The 21,091-nt window shown below is 36.6% G+C and overlaps 1 protein-coding gene across 5 annotated transcripts in view; it reads right to left on the bottom strand.

The window, feature by feature from the left end:
- TRIM37 (tripartite motif containing 37) overlaps positions 1 to 21,091 on the bottom strand; it is a 135,160-nt gene that overhangs the window by 56,046 nt on the left and 58,023 nt on the right. For all 5 annotated transcript variants that reach the window (XM_027625303.2, XM_027625301.2, XM_027625299.1 and 2 more), the window contains 4 exons: positions 15,124 to 15,303; positions 11,299 to 11,413; positions 10,162 to 10,380; positions 8,740 to 8,876 (listed from right to left, as the gene is read on the bottom strand). In XM_027625303.2, coding sequence (XP_027481104.1) covers positions 8,740 to 8,876; positions 10,162 to 10,380; positions 11,299 to 11,413; positions 15,124 to 15,303 — 651 coding nt within the window. The remainder of the gene's footprint in view (positions 1 to 8,739; positions 8,877 to 10,161; positions 10,381 to 11,298; positions 11,414 to 15,123; positions 15,304 to 21,091) is intronic.

Below are 21,091 nucleotides of genomic sequence, written 5' to 3'. Positions count from 1 at the left end.
GAAAGTGGCGGGGGGTGGCCTGGGTGGCCCAGTCATTAAGCATCTGCCTTAGGCTCAGGTGATGATCCCAGGGTCCTGGGATTGAGCCCTGCGTCAGACTCCCCGCTCTGTGGGGAGCCTGCTTCTCCCTCTGCCTGCTTGTGCGCTTTCTCTCTCTCTCTCTCTCTCTCTCAAATAAATAAATAAATAAAATCTTAAAAAAAAAAAAAAAAGAAAGAAAGTGAGAAGGGCCCAATTTTGTGAGTTCTTGCAACCAGTGGGCTTAAAGCCTAAAGTTCTAAAGGTCAGCTGACTGGGAAGGGATAGAGCCCGGAAGGCATTGGGGCACTGGGACTGCCCTTGGGAGAGAAGGCAGGCAAACAGCCCATGGACATACAGCATAGAAACACCGAGGTACACAGTGGGGTGCACACAATGGGGAAGTTATTTGCTCATCTCAGTGCCTGTCGCAGATAGGCAGCATTCATTGAGTGACCCCTCCAGGAAGAAAGAAACTGGCTGGTGTCATTTCCTTCTCCAGCCCCTCAGCATAAACAGAAAGCCACCTGTAGGAACCAGTACAGCACCAACACTCATCACCTAGCTTGCTTACACCAAGCCCCCTACCTTAGTGCTCCAGAAGAACCATCCTTCCCAGTCATGCTTCCCTCAGTCCAAGAAGACCAACCCAAAGACCTGCCCACACCATGCCTCCTGACTGTGGAGTCTTGCCAGGCCTCAGTTCCAGTGGTGGTGGCAACAGGTCTCATTTCACAAGTGGACCAGAGCATACCTAGTTAAAACATGCCACATTCAGGCCAGGGACCTAACACTACCCACAATAGACAAAGAAAGCATCTGCAGACAACTGGCCTGAAGGCAAGCATCCATGACACAACAGCAGAGTGGATGCAGTACACAATGGAGATACTCATGAAAGCACCACGCCCTAGGGAACAGGCGACACCACAGAGCAGGGCATTACAGGACCTCTTCTTCATAAGGCCATTACCTCAAGAACAGGAGACACAGCTGACCTTCCTAACACAGAGAAACAGGCAGAGACAGACAAAATGAGAATTAAGAGAGTGGAATTTGTCCTAAATGAAAAAACATGACACAGCCAGAGATGTAAGCGAAACAGATATAAGTAACAAGCCTGTTGTAGAATTTAAAGCAATGATCATAAAAGTACACTCACTGGACTTGAGAAAAGAATGGAGGACATCAGTGAGACCACTGATGATAAGGAACAGAGATAAGGAACAACAGCAGAGATAAAGGGCTCAGTAAATGAAATGAGAAACATTCCTGATGGAATCTGATAGAATGAATAGGCTGGAAGAAGCAGAAGAACGAATTAATGACCGAGAAGAGAGAGTAACAGAAAGTAATCAAACTTAACAAAAGAGAAAAAATAATTATGCAAAACAAGAACAGAAACAGGGAACTCAGTGACTCCACCAAACATAGTAACATTCGTATTACAGGAATCCTAGAAGAAGAACATAGAGAAAAGGGAGCAGAGAATTTATCTGAAGAAATAATAGCTAAAAACTTCCCTAATTGGGGGAAGAAATCAGATTTGCAGACCAGGGGCACAGAGAACTCCCAACAAAATCAACAAAAACATATCCACACCAAGATATATTATAATTAAAATGGCAAAATACAGGGACACCTGGGTGGCTCAGTCAGTTAAACATCTGCCTTTGGCTCAAGGTCATGATCCCAGGGTCCTGGGATCGAGTTCTGCATCAGCATCCTTGCTCAGCGGGGAGCCTGCTTCTCCCTCTGCCTACTGCTCCCCCTGTTCGTGCTTTCTAGCTCTGACAAAAAAAATAAATATTTAAAAAAAAATAAAATGGCAAAATACAGTAATAAAGAAAAAATATTAAAAGCAACAAGCCAAGGGTGTCTGGGTGGCTCAGTGAGTTGAGCAACCAACTCTTGATTTAGGCTCAGGTCATAATCTCATGGTGCTGGCATCCAGCTCCGTGCCAGGCTCCGGGCTCAGCATGGAGTCTTCTGGCAATTCTCTCTCTCTCCCTCTCCCTCTGCCTCTCCTCCCGTTCACGCACTCACTCACTCTCTCTCAAATAAATTAATTAAAAAAAAAAAAAGGCAGGAAGCCAAAAGAAGACAGTGACATACAAAGGAAACCCCATAAGGCCGTCAACAGATTTTTAAGCAGAAACTTTCCATGCCAGAAAGAAGTGGCCCAATATCTTCAAAGTGCTGAATGGGAAAAATATGCAACAAAGAATACTATATCCAGAATTCAGAAAAGAAGGAGAGATAAAGAGTTTCCCAAACAAAAACTGAAAGAGTTCATAACCAGTAAAGGCCCTGCAAGAAATATTAAAGGCGACTCTTTGAGTAAAAAGGAAAGACTGAAAGTGACAGTATGAAGTTAGAAAACACAAAAGCAGTAAAAATGAACATTTCTGTAAAAAATCAGTCAAGGAAATCACAAAATAAAAGGATGTAAATATGACACCATATACCTAAAACATGGGGAGGAGTAAAGAATGCCTTCAAACTTAAATGATCATGAACTTAATATACACTGCTATATGCAGATGTTATATACAAACCTAATGGTAACCACAAATCAAAAACTGTTAATATGCAAAGAAAGAAATCCAAATATATCACTGAAGAAAACCAGAAAACCATGACAGAAAGAGCAGAAAAAATCTTGAGAAACAACCTTAAAACAAGTAATAAAAATATATCAATAACTACTTTGACTATAAATGGACTAAACACTCCAATCAAAAGAAACAGGGTGACAGAATGGATAAAAAACAAGAACCATTTATATGCTGCCTACAAAGGACTCATCTTAACCTAGAGAAACCTGCATATTTCAAGTGTGGGGATGGAGGAGCACCTGGGTGACGCAGTTGGTTAAGTGTCCAACTCCTGGTTTCGGCTCAGGTCATGATCTCAGGGTTGTGAGATCAAGCCTCACGTCAGGCTCTGCACTCAGTGCAGAGTCCCTTAAGACTCTCCAGGGGCGCCTGGGTGGCTCAGTTGGTTAAGCGTCTGCCTTTGGCTCAAGCCATGATCTCAGGGTCCTGGGATAGAGCCCCATGTTGGGTTCCCTACTCAGTGGGAATCTGCTTCTCCCTCTCCCTCTGCCCCTCTCCCCTGGTCATGGTGTCTCTCTCAAATAAATATATAAAAATCTTAAAAAAAAAAAAAATCCTCTCACTCCATCTCCCTCTGCCCCTTCCCCCTGCACTCACTCTCTCTCAAATAAATAAATAACTTTTTAAAGTGAAGGGATGGAGAAATGTTCATCATGTAAATGGATGTCAAAAGAAAACTAGAGTAGCAATACTTGTAGCACACAAAATAAACTTTAAAACAAAGACTGTAGGGGAGCCTGGGTGGCTCAAATGCTTAAGTGTCTGACTCTTCATGAGGTCATGAAGGTCATGATCTTAGGGTCAAGAGACAGAGCCCTGGGTTGAGACACTGAGCCCTGCGTCAGACTCTCTCTCTCTTTCTCTCGATAAAAAACAAAACAAAACAAAAACTGTAATAAGAGACAAAGAATGACACTATATAATAAAGGGGACAAGCCAACAAGCAGATATAACTATTATAAATATTTATGCACCCAACATAAGAGCACCTAAATACATGAAACAGTTAATAACAGAAATAAAGGAACTAATGGATAATAATACCAAGAGGACTTTAACACTCCACTTACATCAATGGACAAATCATCCAAACAGAAAATCAAAAAGGAAACAATGGCCTTGAATGACACACTGAACAAGAGGGATTTAAGAGATATTCTGAACATTCCATCCTAAAACAGAATATTCTTGTCAAGTGCACATGGAACATTCCCCAGAACAGATCACATACTAGACCACAAAACAAGCCTCAAAAAATTCCAGAAGATCAAAGTCATAGCAAGCATCTTTTCTGACCAGAATGCTATGAAACTTGAAGTCAACCAAAAGAAAAAATCTGGAAAGAGCACAAATACATGGAGGTTAAAGAATATGCAACTAAACAATGAATGGATCAACCAGGAAATAAAAGAAGAAATTAAAAAGTTCATGGTAACAAATGAAAACACAACAGTTCAAAACCTCTGGGACACAGCAAAAGCGGTTCTAGGAAGAACCTTATAGCAATACAGACCTATCTCAAGAAGCAAGGAAAATCTCAAACAACCTAACCTTACACCTAAAGGAGCTAGAAAAAGAACAAACAAAGCCTAAAAAACCAGCAAAAGGAAGGAAATAATAAAGATTAGAAATAAATTACATAGAAACTAAAAAACAGATCAGATGAATGAAATGAGCAGCTGATTCTTTAAATCATAAAATTGATAAACCTCTAATCAGACTCTCTCTCAGATTTATCAAGACTTATCAAGAAAACAAGAGAAAAAAACCCAAATAAATAAAATCACCAGGGGCACCTGGCTGGTTCAGTCAGTAGTACATGCGACTCTTGATCCCAGGGTCGTGACTTCAAGCCCCACGTTGGGTGTTGAGCCTACTTAAGATAAATACATACATACAACACATACATAAAATAAAATCACAAACAAGAGAAGAGAAATAACAATAAACGCCACATAAATACAACTGTAAGAGATTATGAAAAACCATATGCCAAAAAATTGAGCAACCAAGAAGAAATGGATAAATTCCTAAAAACATATAACCTACCAAAACTGAAACAGAAAGAAACAGAAAATTTGAACATATTGATTATCAGCAAAGAAACTGAACTGTAATAAAAAAACTCCCAACAAACAAAAGTCCAGGACCAAATGGCTTCACAGGTGAATTATACCAAACATTTTAGAAAGTTAATACACCTATTCTCAAACTATTCCAAAAATAGAAAGATGGATAGCTTCCAAATTCATTATCTGAGGCCATCATTACCCTGATACCAAAACCAGATAAAGACACTACAAAAAAAGAGAATGACAGGGGGTGCCTGGGTGGCTCAGTCAGTTAAGCATCTGACTCTAATGGTTTCATTGTCTATCTCTTGGTTTCAGCTCAGGTCATGATCCGATCCTGAAATGGAGCTCCCCATCCGGCTCTGCACTCAACGGGGAGTCCGCCTGAAGATTCTCTCCCTGTGCCTCTCCCACCACTCAAAAGCATGCACTCTCTATAATAAAATAAATAAATCTTTAAAAAAAAATGAACATGGATGCAAAAATCCTCAACAAAATACTAGCAAACTGAATCCAACAATACATTAAAAAAATTATTCACCACAATCAAGTAGGATTTTTTTTTCTGGGTGCTATGTGATTCAATATTCACAAGTCAATCAATGTGATACATCACATCAGTAAGAAAAAGGATAAGAAACATGACCATTTCAATAGACACAGAAAAAACACTGGACAAAGTACAACATCCATTCAGGATAAAAACCCTCAAGAAAGTAGGTGTAGAGGGAACATACCTCAACATAATTAAGGCCATATCTGAAAAACCCACAGCTAACACCATGGGGGAAAAACTGAGAGCCCTTCCGCTAAGGTCAAGAACAAAACAAGGATACCCACCCTCACCACTATTATTCAACATAGTACTGGAAGTCCTAGCCACGGCAATCAGGCAACAAAAAAATATAAAAGGCATCCAAACTGATAAGGAGGAAGTAAAACTGTCACTATTTGCAAATGACATGACACTATACACAGAAAAATCTTAAAAATTCCACCAAAAAACAATTAGAAGTAATGAATTCAATAAAGTTGAAGGACACAAAATTAATAGAGAAATCTACTGCATTTCTATATGCTAATATTGAAGCAGCAGAAAAAGAAATTAAGAAAACAATTCCATTTTTGATTGCACCAAAAATAGTAAGATACCTAGGAATAAACCTAACCAAAGAGGTGAAAGACCTGTACTCTGAAAACTATAAAACACTGATGAAGGAAAATGAAGAGGACACAAAGAAATGGAAAGACATTCCATGCTCATGGACTGGAAGAATACTGTTAAAATGTCTATACTACCCAAAGCAATCAAAATACCAACAGCATTTTTCACAGAACTAGAACAAAAAGTCCTAAAATTTGTATGGAGTCACAAAAGACCCCAAATAGCCAAAGCAATCTTGAAAAAGAAAGCAAAGCTGGAGGCATCACAATTCTAGACTTCAAATTATATTATAAAGTTGTAGTAATCAAAACAGTATGGTACTGCCATAAAAATAGACACAGATCAATGGAACAGAATAGAAAACCCAGAAATAAACCCACAATTATATATATGGTCAATTAATCTTTGACAAAGCAGTAAACAATATCTAATGAGAAAAAGTCTCTTCAACAAATGGTGCTGTTGGGAAAACTGGACAGCAACAAAAGAATGAAACTGGACCACCTTCTTATACCATACACAAAAATAAATTCAAAATGGATTAAAGACCTAAATGTGAGACCTGAAACCATAAAAATCCTAGAAGAGAAGACAGACGATAACTTCTCTGACATCAGCCAATGCAACCTTTTTTCTAGATAGGTCTCCTGAGGCAAGGGAAACAAAAGAAAAGATAAACTACTGGGACTACATCAAAATAAAAAGCTTTTGGAAGGAAACAACAAAACTCGAAATAAGTCAATCAGAGAAAGACATGTATCATATGACCTCACTGATATGAGGAATTCTTAATCTCAGGAAACAAACTGAGAGTTGCTGGAGTGGTGGGGGGTGGGAGGGATGGGGTGGCTGGGTGATAGACACTGGGGAGGGTATGTGCTATGGTGAGCACTGTGAATTGTGCAAGACTGTGGAATCACGGATCTGTACCTCTGAAACAAATAATGCAATATATGTTAAAAAAGAAGAAGAAGATAGCAGGAGGAGAAAAATGAAGGGTGGGAATTGGAGGGGGAGACGAACCATGAGAGACAATGGACTCTGAGAAACAAACGGAGGGTTCTAGAGGGGAGCGGGGAAGGGGGATGGGTTAGCCTGGTGATGGGGGGGGAAGCAACTGATGGAATGGGAGAAGATATTTGCAAATGACATATTGGATAAAGGGCTAGTACCCAGAATCCATAACAAATTCATCAAAATCAACATCCAAAACATAAATAATCTAATTTAAAAATGGGCAGAAGACATGAACACACATTTCTCCAAAGAAGACATACACATGGCCAAGAGACACATGAAAAGATGCTCAGTATCAGTCATCATCAGGGAAATGAAAATCAAAACCACAATGAGACGTCACTTCACACCTGTCAGAATGGCTAAAATCAAAAACTCAAGAAACAACAGATGGTGAGGATGTAAGGCAAGGGAAATCCTCACGCACTGTTGGTGGGAATGCAAACTGGTGCAGCCACTGTAGAAAACAGTATGGAGGTTCCTCAAAAAGTTAAAGGTAGAACTACCCTATGATCCAGCAATTGCACTACTGGTTATTTACCCAAAGAATACAAAAACATTAATTCAAAGGGATACACGCACCCCTATATTTATAGCAGCATTATTTACAACAGCCAAGATATAGAAGCAGCCCAAGTGTCCACTGATGGATGAATAAAATGTGGTGTGTATATATATATATATATATATGTATACACACACACACAATGGAATATTATTTAGCCATAAAAAGAATGAAATTGTGTAATTTCAAACAACATGGATGGAGGTAGACAGAATAATGCTAAATCAGTCAGTCAGAAAGGCATATGATTTCACTCATATGTTGAATTTAAGAAAGAAAACAAACGAGGAAAGGGAAAAAATGAAAGAGACAAACCAAGAAACAGACTCTTAACTATAGAGAACAAACTGATGTTCACCAGAGGGGAGGGGGATTGGGGGATGGGTGAAATAGGTAATGGGAGGGAGGGAGATATTTACAGTCTCAAATTATGTCCCCAAAGGATGTTAATTACAAAGTGAAAGATTGGTAATTTTAGAGTAGAGAAATCTGGCAGACATTAGCTTACCCAAGTAATCTAAATTAATCAATTGTAATGGGACAGTTAAAAGACATGTGCCCTCCTGCCACTCCCTGAAAAGGCTCTATCATCACTTCTCTAGTACTCCTGCCTCAAGTGTGAGGCAACATTCAGTGGACTCCCAAATTGAGGGACTTGCTACAAAATAATTGTTCTAAGTATCAAAGTCATAAAAAATTTAAAAAAAGATTAAGTGACCCAGATTAAAGAAGATTAAGACTAAAGAAATTTAACTAAAAGCAACATATGATACCCGATTGGATCCTAGACCAGACAAAGGAAATCAATGGCAAATTTTTAAATGGTCATAGATTACAGTATTACATCAATGTTAATCCTGATTTTGATACCTATACTGTAGTTACATAAGAAACAGTTGTTTTTAGGAAGTACACAATGAAAAGTATATTCACCTAATCGTGAAATTCTCACAAAAAAAAAATAGGAACACAAAATATTAACATCTGGGGAATTAACCTGGGCAAAGGGAATATGGAAACTGTTATTTAATATTTTTGTGACTTTTCTTAAATATGAAATAATTGCAAAATTAAAAATAAAATGAAAAACTAAATCTCATTTTGGAACCCAGAGATGAGAGGGAAGAAACTGATGGTCTTTCCTTCAAGCTCCCTCTTTATAGGAGATACTTTATAGCAAGTAAAAACGCTGAATATCCCCACTTTTAGGCCTAAATTAATTAACACGCTTCTACTACTTCCCACTTAGATGCTTCATAGGGCTAGTTAATGTGAGACACTCACATAGTTTCTTCATCAATGTCATTTTCTTCTGTGTTACTCGTTGCTGTGGAGCTGGCAGAGGAACTGCTGCCATCAAGGTGATTAACTTCATCTTCCCCAACAAGATCCAGATCCAGATCTCCATCTGAAAGTTCATGCTAGATCAAGGCAAAGAAACAAGACTTCTATCTCAAATGTTTTTACTCAGCTGATCATCTGATCCAGCCAATGGACCAAGCACCAAAGAACGTAATCCTCAGAATTCTCTGCTCCTGTGCAGAGGCAGCTGAGCCCTTTAGAGAAAATCACACAACCACATCTGGTTCCACTAATAACTTACTGCTACCATTTTCAGCTGGGCCTTCAATGTCTCTGGAAATGCTTCATATAGTCCATGTTAGCTGCCAATAAGGCTCTTCACAGGGTAACATTTCAAACCATCACTCCTCTAGTCCTACCTAACCTCTAATATCCCCAAGGACATCATAAAATCATCACCTATCTGCACAGAAAAACACTGGTTATTAGTAAATACCCCCGAATTTTAGCTGCCCTACCTGCAAACCCCAACGTTCCTTTAATTCATCCTATCATTGGTTAACTGCTTCACCTGAGTGCTCCACTCCAAACACTCTTATCTCCTTAAATAGTTTGTCTTGTCAGTACCTTAACCTTACCTCTCTCTGCACTGGCTCCTTCATTTTAACACATACTTGAAGTCTCCCTTCTTAAAAATAACAATTACAAACAAAACAAAACAAAACAAAAAACATCATGTCTCTGCATCACTGTTTTACTTTAAACAATAATAATCACTTCTTGAATTCTCATTCTGGTTGTGGTTTAGCTGGGATAAAACCTAGCTGTCTCCCAAATCCTAAATCACTCTACCTACATACACAAAAAAAACTTTACTAGTTTTAGTGAATGGAAATAAAACACATTTTATAATTCCACAATTTACATAGTTTCCAGAATACATCCTTTTATTTTGTAGAATGTACAGTTTTCTAACAATAAATTAATTTTAGAACCTTGCAACACTTTGATTCAACTTCTGACTTACTAATATTTACAGAAGAGCATACACTAGTAATGAAAATAAATGGACAAGACTTTTAGTACATTGATACATAGAGTATACATAGAGGACTCTATATACTCTATATTGGAAACCATAATCTTATTTCTCTTATAAAACACAAAATGAATCTAAAACAAGTCTCTTATTACATGATAATTTTTTTAACTTAAGATTTATTTATTTTGAGAGAGAGAGAGAGAGAGAGAGCATGAGAGTGGGGGGAGGGACAGAAGGAGAGGAGAAAGAGAGTATCAAGCAGACTCCCCTCTGAGCATAGGGCCCAACGTGGGGAGATCATGACCTGAGCCGAAATCAAGAGTCAGACGCTTAACTAACTGAGCCACCCAGGAGCCCCTTACATGATAATCTTCATTCTGAATCTTCTCTTCCTCTTCTTCATCCTCTTTGACCTCTCGTATAGAAGCTGTAGTAGGACCATCCTGGAGAAGCATATCCGTGCATGACACAGACTTCTTAGCACGTGTCTCAAGAGTGTCATCATTTTGGGGGCTAAGATGATTATCTGGTGGTGACAAATCTCTTGATTTCTGAGTTCGAGACAACTCAATAGTAAGTCTCTTTTAAAATAATAACAGCACAAATAAACATGAGTCAAAAGCAGTGTTTCACTGGTACAGTGAAAAATATTTTAAGTAAAAAAATATATCGAGATGTTTTAAAACCATTTTTCAAACCACCTCTCTCACTCCCTCCTGGTTTTGCTTATGGAAAAATCTATGGCAAAAAAAAAAAACTTGCCCCCTTTATTCTCATTCTTCTTCTCATATCCAGCCTAAGCTACCCATACAATTAGCAAACTATACGGTAAATACAAGCAGTTTTAAATAGTATACTTATCATGAAAATCTCTCCAAGTATGTATTCATTTATACTTTCCTCCCTCATCTATTAACCCACTCAGCACTTCCATCCTTGCACTCCATCTCAATTTCCACTGGCAGAAAGAAACATTCCTTACATAACTTAGTTTACTACTCTAAGATAAAAATTCCTTAAGTGATCCTCCCCAGGGCTCAATTCAGCAATAGTGAAAATTCAGGATGGGGTAATTTTCAATTACTCTAGAGCTTAGAATCCTTTAAATTCAAGATAGCATGGAAAAGAGGAATACTCAAATCACTGAGAGAAACACAAAGAGTTTACCTCAAACAAGAGCAGCACTGTCCAATACAGCTTTGTACAATGATAAAAATGTTCTATATCTGCAATGCCCAATACAAGCACTTGAAATGTGGCTAGTGCAACTAAAGAACTGAATTTTTAATTTTAATTAAGTTCACACGCCACACATGGCTAGTGGCTAATGAACCAAGAGTGCAAAATTAGAGGCTCAAAGGTGGTACGTAGATGGAGAATAAGGTAATTGGACTTTTCTACAAAATTACAAAAGAGGAATATCCAAAATCTAATTACAAATATAACAGGCCAGTAAGACTATGAATTTGAAACACTAAACCCATATGTTTTTTGCTTACCTCTTTAAGGTTATTTATTTGTTGGATATAGCTAGTTTGTGCAGCTTCCAGTTGGGTAATATACCAATGCTGGTCCCGGCATTTTTGAAAGAAAGTTGGCGAACGAACCTGAAATCTTAAAAAAAAAGAGCTGCACATGAAACATGATCCAAACAGTAAAGTATTATCAACTAAGCCTTGAATCTGTAACGATAAATTCTGTAATTTTAAGTTTATTTGGTTACATTACAAGGCTAAAATTCAAAATGAACTCAGAGCTGCTGGTATTAACCATTTATACATATAGTTTACAAATTATAATGACATAACATTCTGAAAACTTATCTTCAGGTCAGTTGTCTAAACACAAACTGTACTTTTCTATAGAAATAACATTACATATCATGGTTAAATTCCCAAACTACTAAAGCATATTTATTATAATAATCTAGATCAAATACCATGTTGATCACGAGTTGGGAAGAAGACCATGCCATGCAGGAAAGAGGAAGCTAATGCTTTCTTTCCCCCTTTCTTGCTTAGGTCAGACCCTACAAAAATAGGCAAAGTTTGTTTTAGACACTGCTCTTTTTCTTTCCCGCTTTCATCTCATGTTCCTATATTTCTTAATCTCCAGTAAAAAAAAAACAAAACCTCCCTTAAAGGGTCAACTACCTGGGACTGCTTTACTGTTCCCCAAAGAGTTGCATGCTCTAAATAACCTATATTCCCAACCCCTCCAGATGGCAGCTTAAAATCAGTTCTCCATACATCACAATATGGCATATTTCAGCGTGGGTTAGGGAAAAAAAACAAGTATATTAAAGGATTTTAACAGATAAATGATAGGATCTCAATCTATTCAGAGTTATCTGTACTTTTATTTATTTTTTTTGGTGGGCAGCAAAGCACGGTTTATTGAGCAATAGCAAAGTGATAGTACAAAGCTCCCGAGGAGGGAGGGGACCTGAATGGGTTGCCCATCTGTACTTTTAAAACCCTAATACCTCCTAATGCAAAAAATCTCTACCTATTTTAGATAAGCGAACTTGTGCAGCTCTTATATATACATATATATATATATATAAAAATCTACAGCAATATGTAAAGAGGTTTCTAAAGAATGGAAGAGTCCCAAGAGGCAAGACTAACTTGGAAGCCTACAAATTCATCCTTCCAGTCTTGCCACCGTTATGTTAAATATCATTCTATTTCTTTGTAGGATTTTACAGCTAGTATAGGAATCTACTGACCATCTAGTTATCTGCAGCAGATAACGATTTTCAGGCAAAGATACTTATACTTTAGAGGATAGAAATTATTCACTCAACCACTATCCTAAGTGGATACTGCCCAGTCAGTATACATCAGTAAGACTTTCCAAAGGACATTATTATCTTTGAATAACTAATGAGTTATAGTCAATTATGAACATTACTGTTAGTAACTGTGTCATTAAAACAAAAGCAAGCATCAGGTAAAATTCCTTAACTTCCTCATTTAACAAAAGGAGAATCAAATACATACTTATTCATATGTAGTTATAGAAAAACCTTAAATAACTTTCTTTTTTTTTTTTTTTAAAGTATGTTCCACACCCAGTGTGGAGCCCAACTCGGGCTTAACTCATGACCCTGAGATCTAGATTTAAGCTGAAATCAAGAGTTGGACACTTAAGGGGCGCCTGGGTGGCTCACTGCCTTCGGCTCAGGTCATAATCCCAGGGTCCTGGGATGTAGCCCTTCACTGGGCTCCCTGCTCAGTGGGAAGCCTGCTTCTCCCTCTCCCACTCCCCCTGCTTGTGTTCCCTCTCTCGCTGTGTCTCTCTCTGTCAAATAAATAAATAAAAATCTTAAAAAAAAAAAGCTGGACACTTAACTGACCAAGCCACCCAGCTGCCTTTTAAGTAACTTTCTAATAAGTACATGTAAATTCCATCAGAATCTTAAATTGAGGCTTAAATTTTCAGCAATCTCTCATTACGTAAATATTATGAGTAATAAGACAATTCAAAGCCTCCTCTCCACAAATCCTACAGCAATTTATCTTCTACTATTATAGCACTATCTTGTAAAATATATTGTTTTTATCTGCCCATTTCATCTTGAGTTTCCTGAGAACAAAACCAATGCCTTATTCTTTCTTAATATTAACCCAGTGCCATGCACAGACTCAGTAAATGTTGCTGAATAAATGATAATAAAACATCAAAATAGGGATCTGTTCCTGTCCTAATATTCAAGTCTACCAGGAAAAGTTTTGTTATAAATAGGGCTGGCTTAAATAGAGACTAGAAGTTGGGCTACACTGAATTAAAAAGGGAAACTCTATCGCACAGATTACCACCAAAAGATTCAACATGACTATGACTCCAATAAGGAGAAGACTAAGGCTTTTGTAGGTTGGTCAAAGCGATGGCTGAATGATTTTGCAATCCTCTCTATGGTTAAAGTGTGGAATAGCAACAAATTATTTCTTTTGGCAAATAATTTTTTAAAAATACAAAAACCCTGAAAGGTTATAAAATTATAAAATGGGAGTTAAAATAATTCCCCAAAAGATGACAAACACATGAATCTTTTTTTTCTACACTGAAAATGCAATAATCTTTTCTCACTTCCTTATTCTCCCAAAAAGATTATGAAGAACACATACTAATAAAGTTTAATATAACAGTAATTCATACAGCACCCTTCAGAACAAAGAGCTCAGAATAAAAGAAAAAAAAATTTTTTTTTTAGATTTTTCTGAGAGAGAGAGAGAGAGAGAGAGAGGCAGGCAGAGGAAGAAGCAGGCTCCCCGCTGAGCAAGGAGCCTGATGAGGGACTGGATCCCAACACCCTGGGATCATGACCTGAGCCGAAGGCAGATGCTTAACCGACTGAGCCACGCAGGCGTCCCAGAATAAGAGAAATTTAAGAGTATATCAAATCACTTCCAAGGAAAATAGCTTTGCAAACTGTTTTGATGGAAACTTCTTAAACTGCTAAACACTGTTCAAAACATAATTGGATCTACTTTTTTAATACTCAAGTTCTCATTTTCATCATCAAATTAAAACCATGTAATGATGCTCCAAAATGTCTGACTTGTAAAGGGTACAACTTTTAAAGGGTACATTAAACAGGGCCGTTGTGGTTTTATAGTTAGTGTTTACATTGTCCTTTCTTGCAAATAACACCCCAACTACGATCACTTAGTTTATTTTCATCAATTTTCATCTTTATTTCCTTACTTTTAAATTGCTGTTATCTAGAAGAAACTGAAAATTATTTTGACTTTAAGCTTGTAAAACCAGTCACCCAAATAAATATACAATGTCAAGTGAAAAAAATAAGCACTCTATCCCTATTTTTGTATTTCCAAATGGTGAGGTTACAAGAAGTTCACTAGATAAATGAATGGAACATTATTTATTGGAAGTAGTAGTTTCCTTTTTATGGAATTACTAACTAGATGTCAAACACATTTCTAAGTTATATTACTCACTACACAGGGCCCCTGAAATGAAATAGTTAAAAACATAATAAGATCATAGTTAGTATAAATTTCAATATTCATCTCTGTTAAATGAGTAAACTACTTTTGTGAGAGAGAGTGAGAACGTGTGCACATGTATGAGTAGTGGGGGAGGGGCACAGGGAGAGCAAGAGAACCCTAAGCAGGATCCACGCTGGGCGGGGCTTGATCTCACAACCCTGAGATCATGACCTGAGCTGAAATCAAGAGTCAGATGCTTAACCGACTGAGCCACCCAAGCACCCCAAATAAGTAAACTCTAAAATAAAGTTCTGATGACATTATTCCCCCATGATAAAAACAACACTAGCAAATGTTTCTTATTACCTTAAAATCACTGTGTCATTTTGTCGATTCAAGTATCCTTCATTTGCAAGTAAATCCAAACGGAAAAATCTATTATAACCCCAGCATTCTCCAACTTCAAAGTCAGATGCAAATTCTCGAATGATATTTTTGGTAGGATCATTGCAGGACTGATGAACCATCTCTACACGATACTCATACCTAAAATTGAAAAACAAACTATTAATACAGAGTTAATCAACAAGAAGACAGACATATAAAAACATTAAGTAGGTCATTAAGTTATTACCTGAGAAGAAACTTATTGATATATACAAGTCACTTTTCTTTCAGAAATGACTGTATCATTTATAAAGACACCAGTTTTGTAAATGGGCTACCACAACATGATTGGCACTAGGTCCTTTTTTCCTCTTAAAAATGTTTACCAATATAGCAGGTATAAAGTAGCACCGCAAAAAATAAATTCTGTATAAAACAGTAGTTTCAAAGTTACTTTTGTTTTAGCAAAGCTATATATTTTTCCATATATTCATTACCTATATATCCTCACATATAAATATTCTGCCATTTCCACTGAAGTTCACCTCCATGCAGTTATAAAGTAAATAATAAATTTTTAAAAACTATATTATTCCAATTCAAGTTTGAATAAATTGTGTTCAGAAATTCAAGCCTACAAAATTTTCTAACTGAAAATAAGCATACATTGAGAAATCCAATATGCTCAGATTTCTATAACTTATATTACATAAAACTCCAAAGTCTTCAAACTCATTTTTACTAAGAAAGCACTGTTAAATAAGACAGAAAAATGAAAAAATAAAGATAACCAGAAGGAACAATCAACAGTAGCCATAAAGCTTCCCTTTTTAGTGGAGATACATTTTAAAGGAAAAACACAATAGCTTACAACCTATTTCTGCTGGCAAAATTAAGGGAAAAAATTGCAGCTCCTTACCTACAAATATCAGATGTGAAAATTCCTTTAAGTACTGTCAAAATGATTTTTATATTAGTATCACTCACAATACATTATCAAGATTGATAGCACAAAGAATCAATACATAAGTTGTGATATTTTGCCCGCTTCTATTTTAAGGAAGTCATGACTCTAGCCCTGTAGTATAAAAGGTACCATTAAATGTCCAGAAATAAACACAAATATCCATGCACAATTGTTTTTGACAAGGGTGCCAAGATCATTCAATGGGGAAGAAAAAGTCTCTTCAATAGAAATGATGCTGAGAAAACTGGATAGCCACATGCAAAAGAATGAAGCTGGACCCTTAACTAATTCCATATACAAAAATTAACTCAAAATGGATCAATGACCTAAATATAAGGGCTTAAAACTATAAAACTCTCAGAAGAAAACACAGGGGTAAATCTTCACGAATTGACTGAATTTGACAATGCGTTTGTAGATTCGATTCCAAAAGTATGAGCAACAAAAGGAAAAAAAAGATAACTTGAACTTCACAAAAATTTAAAACATTGTACATCAAAAGACATCATCAAGAAAGTGAAAGGACAAACCTACAGAATGGGAGAAACTACTGTCAAATCCTACAAATCACCTGATAAGGGTTATTTAAGCATTCAAAATATATAAGGAATTCCTATAACTTAACAACAAAAAGGCAAGCAACCCCATTTAAAAATGGGAAATGGACTTGAATAGACATTTCTCCAAAGGTATAATAATGGTCAATAAGCACATGAAAAGATGCTCAACTTCACTGATCATTAAGGAAATGCAAATCAAAACCACAATGAAATACCACTTCATACTTACTGGGATGTCTCTAAAATATAATTAAAAATGGAAAATTAAGTGTTGGTGAGGATTTGAAGAAATATGAACTCTCATACAGTGCTGGTAGGAACATAGAATTGTATAGCCACTGTGGGAAAGCTTGGCAGTTCCCCCAAAATGTTATAAACACAGAATTACCATAAAACCCAGCAATTCCACAACTAGGTATATATTCAAGAAACAAAAACATATGTCCATATGAAACCCGTACATGAATATTTACAGCAGGATTATTCATAATAGCCAAAAGTAGGATACAACCCAAATTGTCCATCAACAGATGAACAGGTAAACAAATTGAAGTATATACATAAAATGGGATATTATTCACTCATATAAAGGAATGAAGTTCTGGTATATGCTTTACATGGGTGAACCCTGAAAACACCATGCTAAGTGAATAGAAACCAAACACAAAAGGTCCTATTGTAGGATCTTTTATATGAAAAATCTAGAATAGGCAAATACAGGAAAAAAAGGAGAGTTGCAGTTATCTACATATGGGGGAAGAAAGGAACAAGGAGTGTTTACTTAATGGGTATGGGGTGCTCTGGGGTGATGAAAACATTCTGAAACTACAGAGAGGTGATGGTTGTCTCTGTACATGTACTAAATGCCATTGAACTATATATTTTAGAATTGTTAACTATGTGTTACGTGAATTTCACCTCTAAAAAATTAACTTTTTACTTCTACTTTTAAAATCAGTAGTGAAAAACTCGAAACACATAGAGAAACAATCAAGAATACTGAAAATCGGGGGGGGCATTAATGCCGATGGTTAAATATATCCAGTATCAAAACAGATAAAAGTTTAAAAATCAATATAAAACAGTGAAAAGTCACTTTGTATGAAAAATTACATAATGTTTGAAAAAAGATCATTCCTTCACTGGCATTAGTTCTTTAAAATCATGACAGATATAGACCTATGTTTCTAACAAATGTGGGAATTAATCCAAGTTAAATTAGTTACAAAGCATCTCAACCCCAATCTTAGATAAAACTAAAACCTTAAATTTGAATATTCCAACTTAAATTCTCTCCTATCAAACCAAAAGTCTGAATAAATACGACAACTGTTAACTTAAAAATTTTAGTTATTATTACATTTACTCTCCCAGGGAAAGTTCAACTTTTTTTTTTTAAGATTTTATTTATTCATTTGACAGAGAGAGACACAGCAAGAGAGGGAACACAAGCAGGGGGAGTGGGAGAGGGAGAAGCAGGCTTCCTGCGGAGCAGAGAGCCCGATGTGGGACTCGATCCCAGGACCCTGGGATCATGACCTGAGCCGAAGGCAGACGCTTAATGACTGAGCCACCCAGGCACCCAAAGTTCAACTTTCTTGAAGCAATTCAAAGAAATTCCCTTCTCTAAAACAAGGCACTCAGCAAAGACTATTAAAAATCAATTCCAGGATGTCACTCATATGTGAATTTTCTCTGAAAGCCTATACATGTGTATGCTAACACACACCTGTAGAGAGATACTTAAGCATAATGAAATTATGACAGTACCTCTGCAGCATCCCAGGTGATACTAAAATATACTAGATAATGACACAATGATTTAAGTTTTTATTCCATATTTTGGCAGTTAAACTACTTTACTCTTCAACTCTGAATTCCATAATTGAATGACATTTTAATATTAATGAAAAAGTATTCAAACTCTTCTCTAGGCTTATTGAAGTGTTAAGAGAATTAAGAGATAGTAAGATGTCATTTTATCAGAATAGAAAGGTCTCACTTGAGGTATTTAGATAATATCTAACAATTATTATACAAATTCTAATCTTTTTTCAACCTTAGTATCCTAATATTTCATTTTCATTGATAACGTTATGGTGTTTGTAAGACAATGTGAACTTTAAGTTCCTGAAGTGTATATGGTCAACAATAAAAGCACAGAGATGAAATCAGTACCAAAGGCTGATATCACAAAATCTACATTATCAGTAAGAGAAAAAGGGGAAACTTCCCAAGGCAAGAAACAGGTAGATCAAGAAATAGCTTAATCAAGAGACAAGAAGCCCAAGATTTAATGGTAGCAACAGGGACATGAACAAAATCCAGCAATCACTGAGCTTCCTATAATTCTGCCCATAATCAACCACCTTCTAATCAAAATGGCTGATTTCAGAGAATCAAACAGAGCCTAGTAGTTAACAAACAATACAGAGACCAAAAAATCTGTGTTAAATAGATTGCTGATCTTGAGTGCATAATTTAACTAAGCCATCACTATATTACCATCTGTGAAATGGGACTAATAATATAACCTATAGCTCACAAGATGGTGATAAAGCCAAGTGAGTATGTAAAGCACAGTGCTTGGTGCAAAGTATATACTTAGCAGTTAGCTGTTACAATAACAATACAGGTGAGTCCACTGTTTCAGATCATACAGGACATTTGGAGCAGAGCTATAACTAGAACATACTTATAATTCAAAGGCCAGAATCCTTCCCGTATTACTAACATTATTCATAGTTTGACTCACCAGTAGTGGCAAGAATATTCTGCATTAAGGTTAGTCTATGCCAGAGGTTGTTAAAGTGCAGCTTGTGTGCCCCTGAGGGGTCAGTTCCTATATGATCCTTTTAGGAATCCAAAATGTCAAAACCAGTATCATAATATTGTTTGTCCCTTTCATGTGGACATTTGCACTAATGGTACAGAAGAATGGTGGTTAAAAATGTACCAGTAGCCATATTATTCAGTGGTATACACTTTCAGACAGGGGAAAAAAATGCCAGGGTCTCTCAGTAATGTCTTTGATGTAGTAAAATTGTTAACTGTTACTAAACCTCAACTCTTGGTATCAGAAAATGAGAAAAACACAAAGTACTTGAGGAAATAACTTTAACTGAGTTGCAAGTTAATTAGCCATATTTTTCTGTGAAACATCAAATGAAAGAACAACAAACCATGGTTATTCAGTTGTAGATACCTGGCAGACATTTTCTGGACCAAATTAACTAATGAAAAAAAAATGCCCATATTGGTTGTCAATGACAAAACACAAGCTTTCAAATAAAAAATCATAATTCTGGAAAATCCGTATGTGCTACATGAGCTTAAAAGCTTTCTAATACTTCAAGACTCTCCTTAAAAAAAAAAAAGACTCTCCTGATGAAAATGGTAGTATCAATGAATGTAATTTTTTGATATCACATAATGAAATGTCAACCGCATATTTAGTAAACTATTATTTTCCAAATGATCAATACATGAGTAAAAGATCCATTCAAAGTACAAGACAAACCAATGGAGTTCTTATTGTGTTTTTTTTGAGTAAACAGCTTTAATGAAGTGTAACAAAGAAAGCTGCACATATTTGAAGATTACGATTTGGTATAAAGTATACAATCTGGTTGGTAATTTATATGTGTATACACACACAAACATATATACATACCCATGAAACCATCACCACAATCAAGATACTACTGGGAGATACTTCCTCTCCCAGTTTCCTCTGCCTTTTGTACTTCCCTCCCTTAACTTTTCCCTCTACCTAACCACAGCCTTGTCTGCCCCTCCATCTCCAAACCACCACATATCTGCACTCTGTCACTACAGACCAGTTTGCATTTTTCTAGAGTTTTACCTAAGTGGAATCATACACATGTTCTTTTTCTTAGTTTCCTTCATGAATAATTTAAAATATATTCACGTCATTGCACGTATCAACAGTTCATTAGTTTTTTGGTTTTTTTTTTTTTAAGATTTTATTTATTTATTTGACAGAGAGAGACACAGCGGGAGAGAGAACACAAGCAGGGGGAGTGGGAGAGGGAGAAGCAGGCTTCCCACAAAGCAGAGAGCCTGATGCAGGGCTCGATCCCAGGACCCTGGGATCACGACCTGAGCCGAAGGCAGATGGCAGACGCTAAACGACTGAGCCACCCAGGCGCCCCAACAGTTCATTAGTTTTTATTGCTGAGTGGTATTCCATTGTATGGACACACCAAAATTTATTTATCCATTCAGCTGTTGATGGAAATTAGGGTTGATTCTATCTGGCTATTACAAAAAAGATGCTATGAATATTTGTGTAAAAGTCTTTGTATGGACATATAGTTCCTTTTCGCTTGGGTAAATGTCTAGGAGTGGTTTAGCTGAGTCATATAGTAAGTCTACATTTAATTTGTTAACAATCATC

The sequence above is a fragment of the Zalophus californianus genome, chromosome 16 (genome assembly GCF_009762305.2).
Source record: "Zalophus californianus isolate mZalCal1 chromosome 16, mZalCal1.pri.v2, whole genome shotgun sequence".
Classification (NCBI taxonomy): Eukaryota; Metazoa; Chordata; class Mammalia; order Carnivora; family Otariidae; genus Zalophus; species Zalophus californianus.
Note: the sequence above shows the minus strand (reverse complement) of the source record. Positions and strands in the feature narration are given on the sequence as shown.